Source organism: Ascaphus truei, chromosome 1 (genome assembly GCF_040206685.1).
Source record: "Ascaphus truei isolate aAscTru1 chromosome 1, aAscTru1.hap1, whole genome shotgun sequence".
Taxonomy (NCBI): Eukaryota; Metazoa; Chordata; class Amphibia; order Anura; family Ascaphidae; genus Ascaphus; species Ascaphus truei.
The window spans coordinates 207,743,900-207,757,314 of record NC_134483.1 but is presented as its reverse complement, the minus strand read 5'-3'; the positions used below and the strand labels follow the sequence as shown (position 1 = coordinate 207,757,314).

The following is a 13,415-nucleotide window of genomic DNA, read 5'->3' as shown; positions in this document are numbered from 1 at the left end:
GTCATTTCAGTTGCTGCAGGAACAAGACCTATAATGGTTCTTCCCCTCTTACAGAGATAAAAGAAAGGGTCCACAGTGTAGTGTAGGACCTGCATTAATTTGGTTATACCTTGACGTTGGTATGCAGGCTTATAACGCTTTGGCCAAAGGGTAAACCAAATAACCAAGTATTTAATATTATTATTGAAGTATTTTACTTTATACTTTTCATCATGTTTTGTCAATGGGATGTAGCATTGGGCACCCCCTGTCTCTTGTTGTATGCAATTGACACGCTCAGTAGCTCTCTGGTTGACATAAATATATATTCATCATGTGGTGGGTGTGGGAGTTTGAGCTAGCTGGGAATGTGTGTTAAACTATAAGCAAGAACCTGTTTCTCAACAGTGATGTAACTGCCATAGGCACATTTTGTATATGGTACACCAAGCGTCATCAACATGCCTGTACCAGTGACTTATGAGCATGCTCTCCACATTAAGGTACTGCCACATGCCCAGTTTGTGTGTGGTGTAAGTATAGCAGTACTAGGAGTTACCAATACATATGCGCAAATGTTACAGTATACACTGATTCCTGTGGCAGTTTGTTCACAGTACTGTTGCGATCAGTGTATAGCATGTGATAAGAAAAGCATGATCCTGTCACAATATATTGTGCAGGGACGTATACCATGCTATGTTCAAGCATATCCATCATCTGGTTATAGGATGTTGGGGACAACATCTACTGTTAAATGAGTGTGTAAGCTACATTGGTATTACTGAGGTCTTAAGGGGTTGACTATGGGCTAAGACAGTGTACCACCCCTACTCTACCACACGGTGCCATGATTATTCAGCAGAAGGTAAGCCCCACCACGTTTCTGCCTGCATATAGTGGCATGCTAGGCTAAACATAGAGGGGGTTAAGCTTCTGGAAGATCAAATTCCTGGAAGAGCTGAAGTAATGGTATCTCCTTGTGAGTAGTTATGTAAGCCCTTGTGTATAGGATAGGTTCCCCTTCCCTTTTGTTTTCAGTTAGAAATGGCACCCCATGTAGGTCGAGTCTCAACTCTCCTTTGCAACCTATCCAAAATTCTACTGCTAGAATTTCACTCTTACTCCGTCTCTGCTCTTCTCAGTTAAATCCCTCTCCTGGATACTGCTCTCTCTCTCTCACACCTTAAACCTCTCTCACTGTTTCTTACCTATGAAACTCCCTCACACTGTATGTACCAACTACCTTGTCTAACCACCTTCAAGTCAAACTTTAGAACCCACCTGTTAAATGAAGCATTCCAATAGACCAGCTCATGGCTACTGTCTTACGCCCACAGTCACTCTTACCAACGACTTCCATCTACTGCACTTACCTCCCTCACCTGCCGTCTCTAAGCTTCCCAACATTCCACTTAGATTGTAAGCTCTCGGGCAAGGGATTTCCTTTCCTATTGTTTGTTGCACTTATTGTATAATAATTTCCTGTACTGTAGTCTCTTTAGGAAAGTGCCAAGTACATTGTGGGCACTATATAAATAAAGATACATACATTGACAAAATGATCAGAAAAAAGCAACTTTATTGAAATCTTTCTACAGGAATAAATAATATGGGGGAGAAAATACTGGGAGACCCAAATCAGGGTCAGGCAGTGTCATACAAAAAGCATAACAGGGGGAGGAGAGTGCACGAGGGAGATATACAGGACCCCTTATTTGCAGTTGCCCCACGCTGCCATACGGTTGTTGATTGGGGTCTTCATGAAGTGAGGGGACTTCATATACGCAGCAACAGGAGGCAAAGCCTGGGAGAGGAAGAAAGGATAGATCAGCTTAATGACTATGTTAATGAGCTTCCTAATTGTGGGAGAAAATCAGGTTCCAAATCTCCCCCCATGTGACAACCAAGTAATGTGACTAATTACAGGAAAATAAATACCTGATTAGTCATTACGAGCTGTGCAGAATAAGCCATTCCTGGACTCAGCACAGTAGACTTCACTCCACCATCAACCATTATACCCACATACTTATTGCCCTCGTGTCCAGCTAGAGTGGAGGCTGAAGGAGCCCTGATGGTAACAGACCTCCTTTAGTGTGCACAGATACCCCTGGCATGGGATGATAGCTGAGGGATGCCAACAAGACAGCCATAATGGGGATAATAAGATAGTTCTGGGGTGAAAGTCACCTCAATTCGGGTCAGGAAATCCTGTAGATTCGTGAAGTTTTGCAGACACGTTGGTTCCAGCATTCGATGTTGATCCAAAACATCGTACATCAGGAAGTCAGCAAAGGTGATCTGGGGGAGGGGGAGGAGATTGGAGGCAGTCAGGATCTCTCCTCCACACCCTGGTGTGACTCCTGACAGTACGCCAAGGCATCATCTGACACTGCCATACCCAGGAGGAGGAGGTCTACTTTGATCTGGTTGATCTGGACTTTGGCCAGCTTCGCCGGCAATCAGTTGAACAGCAATTCTACTTGTTGCCAAGTAGAACAAAGAAAAACCAGCCAAACAAATATAAAAATTAAACCAACTAGTGCACTGTAAATAAAATTAACTGCACTAAAAATGAAGGGTCAATTCAAAAAAATCCATAATAGGGGATACCGAGCAGAGCACCCTGCCTGACGCCCACAGGGAGGCAAACTCTGAAACCGTTCCAGTGGACTCGGCGTACGTGTACTCTGCCCGGATATGGGTCGTGTTGCTGTAAAGACTCCCTGACCTGAGGACACTGCGTGCACCGTGAGCCCTGCTGAACTGTCTACGACGGAGCTGATTACCATCCAAGACACAGCCTGAGTGAAAGTGACCGTGACGGCAGGAGCGGTGTGTTTCTACACTGAAGACCTCTTCACTGTCGTCCCGAGTGGTGTATGGGTAACATTAACCCTCCAATTGCCTGTTTATTTTGTATTAATGTACGCATAATACTCACCTTTTTTATTGATCCACATTATAATTTTTAATACACTATGAGCATTGTGTGCTGTGTTTTTTCTGTATCCTGTTCTTATTAGGGGTTATTTGAGCTATCCCCTGTGCCACAGCTGCAGACGCTCCTTCCGCGTTTACCAGGTCACATTTTTTACCCCTTTATATCACCTAACACTATTTCACGTAGATATTGTTTGTGGTTGCGCACTTAACTTTCACATTTGTTGACGAGGAGATCCCTAGGCTTATTGTCCCGGGACACTGGGCACCCAAAAATAGAAAGGTGAAGGGAAAAGTGCAGCCAGAACTGCAGGAGAAGGCTCCTCAAGGTGGATAAGAGGGACTAGAGTCTGGCGCAGCTTAAATAAATGTGGTACACGGACTTCCGCTCACCACAGAAGGGACAGGTGGCGGAGGAGTCCGTGAAGTGGGCCAAGTACTCTTCCGTGCTCAGTGCACCGAGGAGGACTCTCCAACTCAAATCCCCGGTGGGACAGGGAACCAACTCCGAATAGAGTTCCCTCCCCCGGGGCCTATAGCCCTCGTTCGCAGGTAGTTCCCACCTCCAGATGGTATCGGGGTGGGTGACAAGGGCGAGGTAGTACACTATATGGAGCACGAGAGAGTACAGGCCTTTCCTCGGCATGGCCGCGGAAACATGCCGGGGACATGTCCCCCAACCTGCTGAGGTTGGGGGAGAGAGGAGCCCAAGGGGGTTGCCGTGGTTTTGGTTACAGGCAAAGATCCGGAGAGCTGTGGTTGATAGGTTGGCAGGGCTCTCCGGTCTGCAATACCCCCTCGATGAAGGTGCGTGAGTCGGTGTGGATGGCATCTTTAATCTCCTGGATCAAATGACGAGGGACGCGGGCACTAGGCAGACCCATACGGTGCGCGAGCACCTCTGCCCCTACCCTGTCCCGTCGCTCGTAGTCCAGGAGATCCGACTCTGGTCACCCGCGCCAGGATTAGTCGGCGGCAGATATAGGGTGAATCCAACATCCGAGCCCTCACTGCTGGATTATACAACAGGGGCTCGGCGAGGAAATCAACCCCCACCGCCTGTCCTTTCCTGGTCGCAGAGACCTGGTTCCAGTCCTTTAGTAAGTCCCGGTAGTATGCCGGCAGCACCGAGAAGTCTCTACCTAACCCCTCGGGTCTGATGATAAACAGTTGCCGGTCATACCCCATATTGCGCAGCTGGCGAAAGAAACTGGTCGCCAGCTGGCACCACTGCGGAGACAGATCTGCGAATATGTATCTCTGCAGGTATTGGAGGCGGAAAGTGTGTATCTGGGAGCGGACACACACCACTCCCTGTCCACCCTCCTCCAAAGGGAGGCACGCAACTCCTGCAGAGACCCAATGCTTCCCCATCCAGAGAAAGTCCAGCAACTTCCTCTGGATCTTGCTGACAAATTCAGGGGTTGGACCCATGGCTATCAGCCGGTGCCACAGCTAGTCAGCTGCTTGATCACCAGGGTCCTTCCCCTGAGGGAAAGCATTTGACAGATACACCCACGACCCCAGACGAGCGATGACTCGTTCTTCAAGATCACTGAAGTTTTCTGGGGCCGGGTTCTCCGCAGCAGACAGATAGACTCCCAGATTCTTGTGAGTATTGCTCCCCCACGAGACATTATGAAACGTGGGGGGCAAGGAGTCCACCTGTAAGGGACCCACCAAAAGGCCGGAGCACTTGGACCATTTGATCCGAGCAGAAGAGGCCGCGGTGTAGACCTCTTGGCACGCTTGTGCCCACTCCAGATCAACTATGTCCAGGGCCACAAGGAGCACGTCATCAGCATAGGCTGACAGGACTACCCGCATGTCGAGCTCCTGCAGCACCAGCCCGGTGAGCCTCCTCCTCAGTAGGCAGAGGAAGGGCTCGATGGCCAGCACGTACAGTTGCCCGGACAGGGGGCACCCTTGACGTACACCCTGACCAAACGCAAAAGGTGCCGTCATGGACCAATTAATCTTCACCAGACACTCTGCAGAGGCATACAGCATTTGGAGAAAGCCCACAAATTGTGGGCCAAAGCCAAACTTCTGCAGGGTCTGCATGAGGTAACGGTGATCCACCCTGTCAAACGCCTTCTCCTGATCTAGGGACAGGAAGGCGAGTGACAGACCAGTCCTCTGCGCGTGGTGTAGCAGGTTCCGGACCAGAAAAATGTTGTCGTGAATGCTCCGGCCCAGGATAGTATAGGACTGGTCGGGGTGAATCACCTCTGCCAGCACGGACTTGAGCCTCAGCGAGAGCACTTTGGCTACGATCTTATAGTCCGTGCTGAGCAGTGAGACCGGTCGCCAGTTAGAGATCTGGCGGAGATCTCCCTTCTGCGGCAGCAGAGACAGTACTGCCCGCCGACACTAAAGGGGCATCTCACCGGTCTCCCGGGCTTCGGCCAGGACCTCAGTGAAATCTGGTCCCAGCATGTCCCAGAAAAACCGGAAGAACTCCAGTCAGCCCGTCTAGCCCCGGCGCTTTTCCGCGGGACATGAGACTGAGGGCTTCAGGGAGCTTGGCCAGAGTCAATGGTAACTCAAGCCGCTCCCTTCCACCCTCGCTGATCGTGGGAAGCCCCTCCCATAAGAACCTGCATGCGTTTGGCTGGATGGACTCCAGAGAGAAAAGGTCTACGTAGAACCTCCGGGTTCTGTCCCGGATGCTCTCCGGGTCCATCAGAGGGGTACCGTCCTCTGTCTGCCAGCAGTGACATGTTTACGGTTTCCCCTCTTTTTCTCCAGCGCGTACAAGAGGTGCAACCCGCGAACTATCTCCCCAAGGAAGTGGATGCGGGATCGCATGTACGCCCCCCAAGCTCTCCGATCTTCCAAGTCCAGGAGAGCGCACTTCCTCTCCACGTACGCACTCTGCAGGTATTGGTCCCCTGCCACAGACAGCCACTCCTCGAGATCGAGCACCTCCCCCCTAAGGGCCTCGATCTCAGCATTGCGCCGTCTGCTAGCACCTTTGGCATGCTCCTGACAAACAAGGCGCAGACGAACCTTGCCCACGTCCCACCACTGCTCTAACGTGGCAAAGTCTGACCTGCAACCACTCCAGGCCATCCAAAAGTCCCGGACCGACGTTGCGAACCCCTTGTCCTCCAACAACGTATTGTTGAAGTGCCAATAGGTGGCCGAGGGCGCTGCTGGTAGCAGCGCCACCGTCACGGACGCACAATTGTGGTCCAAAAACGGCGCCAGCCAAATGGCACTGGACTGGGCTCACGACAGGCTGTGGCTGGATATACACAGCCTGTCGATCCGGGACCAGGACATCCGTTCACCCATATACACCCTAACATGGGTGAACTCAGTGGATGCCCCGGGATGTTGTACTCGCCAGACGTCTACCAAGGAGTTGCAGGCGATGATCTCCCGCAGGGTCGACGCAGAGTACGGGTGTGGCTCTGGACCATTCCGATCCAGAGCCTCGAGGGTGCAGTTAAAATCACCCACGAGCACCACATTCGTCCGCGGCGACGGTCTCCAGGTATTCAGACATTCTGACGAAGAACTGCCTTCTCAGGGATCTGGTGGCAGGAGCATACACGTTCAAGAAATTAAACATGTAGTCCTCGTGCCGGACCCTGAGATGCAACAGGCGGCCTGGAACAACAGTTTTGGCAAGCAGTAGCTCTGGTTGAAAGGACTCAGAGAACAGGGTCACCACCCCACTAGGCTGAAGAAGACCCTGCCTCGCCATTCCAGATGCCAGCTGGCTTCAGCCTCTGGAGTGGTATGGGTTTCCTGCAGGAAGCTCACAGAATACCCTCCCTTCTGTAAAAAGGAGAGTACCTGGAACCTGCGAAACCCGTCCCAAAGCCATTTACGTTAAGCGTACCGATTCCTGATGGTAGTCAGTAATTTTCCTTGTGCTTCCCACAGGCACTCAGGATGCTGAATCCCGAGTAGCCATGTGGTCTCGCAACAAGGGATAAAACTTCCGGGCGTGAACATGGTCATTGGACCCAGCGATTTTGGCCTTGCGGTTGGCCTTCATATATACTGAGAGAGTGGAGAATGAGCGAGGCATCCTGCCACCTCGAGGGAAAACTGCACCTTCATGGTTCCCTGCCCGTAGAGGGTACATTCCAGGAACTCATCTAGCTCCTGGGCAGGGATAATGGGGGGTCAAGAAGTCCACCGACTCCACAGTGCCAGAGGACTCCTCACTGAGCCCCAACTCCCCGGGCTCCTCTTGGCTGAAGAACTCAAAACCTCCGCCCTTTCCTGCGGGGGCCTCTCAGCCTTAGAGTGGGTCCCCTCCTCTGTGTTTTCACGAGGGGGTCCACTATACCCTTTATATTTAACCCCGGGACGGGATGTTCAGGGGCAGCTGGTGGCGGCGTGGCGGAGGCAGTGGTCCCCCGAGTGACCTCGGGGGCCGCAGAGGCACAGTGCCCTCCTAGTCTCCTCTACCGCCACATGGATAAATGAGATGCCACAGGGGCCTGCCACAATCGTGGGAGGGTACTCTTCAGCGAGCACCCCATAGGGTGGGTCCAGCCCAGCAGGCAACTCCAGCAGAGAGCCTAACCAAGACTCCCCACAAAGAGGGCCACATCAGACACCTCCCAGATGTAATCTGGAGCGCTCGCCAAAACACCCCCACCCACACCTGCCTCCCCCGCTCCATCCCCCAAACACCCCCTTAATCCCACTCCATGGGGGTTAACCCTAGCCTATCCCTCTCCTCCGGTGACACGAGCCGGGGCTTAGCCCCAGGTGTGCCACCCGAAGGCGGCACAGCCGGAGGTGGTCCCGGCCAACCCGAGTCCCCGAAGACAGCTGCGTCCGGCGTGGCAGATTCACCGAAACAGAAGTCCCCAGGGAATACCCTCCAACTAAGAGGGGTATTGGAAGGCTCCCCAATGTCTATATCCAGGGACAAGGCCTCATGCTGTTGAGCACTCTGGCCTTCCACCCCAGAGACGCCGGGTACCTCCCCTTCCCCTCGCACTTCCTTCAGATCCCTAAGGGGGGGAGGTTGTATGTTCGTGGGATCTGGCTCACACTGGCTGATCCTAACCAGTGGGCCGGACGAGACCACCCTGTGCGGAACTGATGCTATGTTCCGCTTCGGAGTCTTCAGAGGGTGAACGTAGTACAGTTCACCCTCCTCGACCTCCTCAATCACCCTCTTGTTGGTTTTAAATTTCTTCTTGGGGATTGATTCCCCAGTAGAGGGTGCCGCTGCCTCCCCAGCAGGAGCTTCCTCCCGCTCCCCTGCACCTGTACATTGCTTACATTGGGGGTAGGGTGTTCTTGGGGGGAGACAGCGACAACAGAGGGTGGCTGTACCAGGGTGACCTTTTTCTTCTCCCTCTGCTTTTTGAGCAGAGGTGCAGATGTCACAGTCCGAAATGGGGCAGCGACATCTCCTACGGCCTCAGGGGGGATCTGGTCCCTCGAGGGCCATGCTGTGGTAGGCACAGCAGTACAGGGTATCTTGGTAGAGGGAGGGGCGGGTGCAGGAGCTGGGATGGGTCTTCTGTTCCCTTTGGGGCAACTCCTATGAGTGTGCCCCAGCTCCTTGCACAAATAGCACCTAACCCCCTCGTGCCATAGTACACGTGTACATTATGCCCTCGAAGGGCACCTCAAAAGACCCCTCCGCAGACTATGTGCTCCCTGGCAGCAGCAGTTGTACCTGCCGCCTGAAGGAGAGCACATGCCTCAGCGCCGTATTCCTGCAGCCCAGCAATATTTTTGTTATAGGAGACTTAATATCTCCCAGGGCTTACAGGTGTTAGCGCATGAGGCTGTCTGGGAGGAAGGGGGCACATTGGAATGGATGATCCTAGTGCCCAACCCCTCCATGGGTTCAAAGGGGATGTAGGTCCCCCTACAACAATGCCCCTCTGCACCAGGGTGTGGGTGGCAGCCAGCGTACGGTGGAAGAAAACACCCCTACCATACATCTTGATGGCTGCCACCACAGCAGAGGAACCCACTAAATCCACCACAGCCCTCACATAAGTCTCCATGCTGAGGCCAGGTGACATTGGGCACCTCACCCCATGCTTCCTGCTCAAACAGGGTGTGGTCCCAACGTTGTTGTTGCCGGGGTCAATGCCTGCAGCTGCCACCTGCGTCCATGATGGAGCTGGGGCTACAGGGGTTAAGCTACCAGCAGGAGCTGGGGGGAGTGCAGCCAGGGCACTGGATGTACCAGGCATAGGGCTGTGGCTATAATTGGTACTCTTAGGGACTCCAGGTTTTGGGGTCCGGTGTCCGGGTGCAGCCCCCGTTGCCCTACTATCCCTCTTCCCCTTAGGCATGATAATAAAAAGCCTCTAGGTCAGGGGAGGAGGTAGTGTTTAGGGAGAGAGATGCAGAGAGAAGCTGTCCCTTTAAGAACAAATTAACTACCTCTCTGCAAAGGGAGGGAAAAATCAGCCTTTAAAAAACGCTGCAGTTTTCCCTTTTCCTCCCTTATTAATTACTCTCTCCCTAGCAAGAAGCTGCACCACAATATTACAAGCTTTAAAAAAAAAAAAAAAAACAGAGAGCTTCCAAATCCAAATGAAAAACAAATCAAGCTTAAATAAAAGTGAATAAGAAAAAAACCAAACAACCAGTGGTAGGGGAGGGGAGAGGGGTTGAAGCTACAGTTACCAGCCCAGCCAAAGTTCAGCTGTGCTGGGTTGAATCACTGCAGCCCCTGGGTGAAAAACAAAAAGGGTTTTTAAAACCCACAACCCTCTACAAAAAACACACAGTATGCTCCCCCACAGTTCCCACACCAAAATATAACAAGTAAAATAAATTTAGAAAAGAATAAACCTGATTCCACACCAAATGTTTGGGAGCTCTGCACACACGCTTCTGAGTGGGAGTGGAAGGAGGAGGAGGAGGAGGAGGAGGAAATGCAGATGGGAAGAAGTAGAAGCAAGAGATGATTGGATGTAGTAGGGAGAGGAGAGAGCTAGCTTGAGTGAAGAGATGGGTTGCTTGAGGGGGAGAGGGGCACCTTTTCTCCTGCAATCCAAGCTCCGTCTCCAAGGAAGCGAGAAAATCTTGTTAGAGCGACAGGCAACTTCTCTAGGTATGGTCCCTTCAGGGTCTCCTGGGGGGGTTTGAAATATGTTAATGTCTCTCCCCCTAATTTGACCTCCACTCCCAAATATCTCTCCAGCCCTCAGACTCACAAACAGGGGGTTATATGCCATCGTGACAAGGTCCCGCCGAAAATCCATGACCTGGTTCTCCATCAGATCCACACGGAGCTTCTCCCCCTCCAACTCACCACCTGGTAGGTTGGAAAAGAGCGACTCAATGGGAGAGGACGACTCAATATGGGGGGGGGGGGGAGAGAGCTAGAAAGACTTGGGGGCTGATTCTGGATGTGCTGAAGCTGCAAATGGGCCATTTTCAGTCAAAATGCCCAAATTATGTCAAAAGGCAAATTTAGCTAAAAACGGCTAACCCTTTAATTGGGGTAAGAGAGAGACATCCCTCAATGGGTATTACTCGGACACTGTGGGCAGATTCTTACACAGTCCATGTTTGCGTGCAATGTAGCGCAGGATGGCGTTACTCTGTGTCAGCTCCACATCTTCGTCCAACAGGTACGGCAACTGCAGGAGGAGAGGGTAACTAGTATCACCCCTCAGGAAATGGGATTCCCCTCCAACCTCCCACAGTCTACAAACTGACTCATTCCACCAATTTAGGAGGTATTAGACCACTTTTACACTAGGGAAATAAAATTCCCCTCCATATCCCCCACCCACTTCCCCATAGCCCACCACCCCTCCCTGGGGTCACTTGTACATTGGGGAAGTCCAGTCCCAGCTTCTCCTTCTCATCCAGCCACTGGCTCTGGTCATAATCTGGGGCTAAGGAAGAGATGAATACACTGATACACTGCACACAGGGAGTGGCACACACTGCACAGAGGGTAGCACTGTGAGTACACACTGTTACAGGTTCTAAAATACATAGGCTGGGAATCATTAAGCCGCAATGCGTTGCAACACTCCTGATGTGGCATTAATGGCCACTGAAGATCACCAATTAACACAAGATTGGGGTGTGATACGCTTACCCTGCATCACAGCCCAGTGAGTGCCAGCTATAGTTGTATAGTGTCACACCACATGCAAGTTATCAATGCATTTGCACTCACAGCTGGAAGGCTGATCCATGCATCTACTGTACTACCGTCAGGTTAAAGCACGATAGTACAAACTACTTTTATTCATACAGTCACAACTCTGCTTTCTCTGTAAAAGTTATCAGAATTAGTGTGTGAATCTTTCAGAAATTCTCTGGCCCATCACCCATCTATATTGAAGTCAGGCGCAGTAACAGCTTTCAGCAAGACACTGATGCAGGGAGGAGGTGGGTGTACTGTATATAAACTAATCCACACCAAATTGGAGAGAAAATACTCCACAAACAGACTGCTTAACCCCTTCCACGGGTCCTGGCAGGAGGCCGTAGCGATACCAATGGTGCATAGAGCAGAGTTGTTAAGGGAGTCACAAAACATGGCACTGTCTGCTACCCCACACGTGTGATGCACTCACCGTCACCAGTCACATATAGTTTCTCCTCATACAGGGTCCCCGTGTATTCTAGCAGGAGACGGATGGAGTGAGCAAGCTACAGGATGAAGAGCAAAAGGAGAGGTAGAGAATGGATAAGTGAATAAACACCCTAACACCCAGTTATAGACATACTTAAATATTACCCTCCTCCTCCCATTGTACTCCCATAAATTCAATATTACCCCCTCCTCCCAGTGTACCCCCTAAACCTGCAATATTACACCCCTCCTCCCATTGTACCCCCATACCTTCAATATTACCCCCTCCTCCCAGGTTACCCCCTAAACTTTCATTACTCCTCAACCATTCAGTATTACCCCTTCCTCACCATATACCCCCATAGCTTCATTACCTACGCCTCTCTGTACCTTCAATAGCACTGTATACCATCCTCCCCAAATTCGCTCAATGCAACCCCCTCCCCATACTTCATTACCCACCTCCTCCCAGTATACTCCCCCATTCCAATAAATATCCTCTTCCCATATACCCTCATAACTTCAATATTACCCCCTCCTCCCCATAACTACTGAACATTACCCCTCTTATTTCCATACATCAATATTACACCCTCACCATATCCTCCATACAGCATTACCCCCATCCTCCCAGTAACCACTTATACTGTAGTATTATCTCCCACAGTGACTCACCCCTCGGATGTCCCAGTACCCCAGTATCACCATCCTGCTCTATATCAGGCTGTGTCTCTACCCTCCTAATAAATTCTCTTAGCTATGGACAAGGTAAAGATCAGGCTCTGAGCTTGTCACGTGATATACTGTCTCACAGCCAATCAGGTCTGTCAAAAACTCCAGCCTCCCCTGTCCCAGAAAGCTGAGGCCATTTAAAGGCACTCTGTTCTGTAGGAATTCATCAATGTATACTGTGGCAATTATACCGATGTGATTGGATGCAGTGACTCTTCCAGCCTCCTTCCGTATTTAATTATTTAGGAAGATTATTTGGTATGTCATTAGGGGTTGGCCCTGGATCTTTGCACCACACCCCTCTGTACAACTACTATTTTATTATTGATTAAAAGGATTTTAACATATTCCATCATTACTTATTGATCTATCTGAGTGCATTCAAGGGGGAATCTTTTGTTTGTTTTTTTGCATTATCCCTTGTCCCCTTTTGCACCTGTATATGATCCTTGACTATCAACTTATTACCCACTCTACTTTAGCTGATGTGGGAGCTTTCCTTATCCCTTTCCCTTCCCCCTCTCTTTTCCCTTTCCCTTGTTTTCTAGTCCCCCTGCCATTTAAAGGGACAGCACAATCACAAGCAGCAATTGAGATATTTCTTATGGATTCTGTGGTTTCTACAACAAACCCTAGTAGCCATTTTATTCTATCCCAGAAGCTCAGAATGTCAGGATTTGGAACATGGATCCGTGAAGTCTATATATCTGGAGCCAAAATTGCATCCTTATTTTTACTCTGCGGCCCTGAAGCAGGAATACCCTTAAAACCTGACCTGTTGGTGACCCTTGAGGACGGCAGTTGGCCACCCCTGCTGTAGTGAAACCGTTAGTTCCCTTTAAGTGAACAGCTCTGACTATAACCATTATTTGGGATTACGGTTTGTATTGTTTTCGTAAAATCAATGTATTTTTTGTAGTGTTTGTATTTAATTTAAAAACACTGATAATCACTGATTTTTTAACGGGAAAAATGACACACATTTGTATTAGGTTTTTATCATTTCCATACGCCCCTTGTGTTTCCTTTGTCTCCTACCTGTGGCTGCTACAAGAGGTGGAACTTAATGAGAAACAATGCTTTATTTCTGGTGTTTATCCCTTTATCTGGAAGTGTGAGGTGATCATTCCACGCTTTGATTTGCAGTGATTGTTACTCTTCTCTACTTTTCTTATTAAACTCACTAGATTATATATTGTCTATGTTTTATTTT

General features: G+C 50.2%; 1 protein-coding gene across 1 annotated transcript; it reads right to left on the bottom strand.

Annotated features, from left to right (window-relative positions):
• Positions 1-1,582: 1,582 nt before the first annotated feature.
• On the bottom strand, positions 1,583-12,178 carry LOC142470175 (glutathione S-transferase Mu 5-like). The gene is made up of 8 exons (XM_075577154.1): positions 12,146-12,178; positions 11,472-11,547; positions 10,714-10,778; positions 10,436-10,517; positions 10,089-10,189; positions 9,911-10,006; positions 2,173-2,283; positions 1,583-1,786 (listed from the first exon to the last, which is right to left on the bottom strand). The coding sequence occupies exons 1-8, from the start codon at positions 12,176-12,178 to the stop codon at positions 1,694-1,696; spliced, it is 657 nt and encodes a 218-aa protein (XP_075433269.1). The 3' UTR covers positions 1,583-1,693.
• Positions 12,179-13,415: the final 1,237 nt, after the last annotated feature.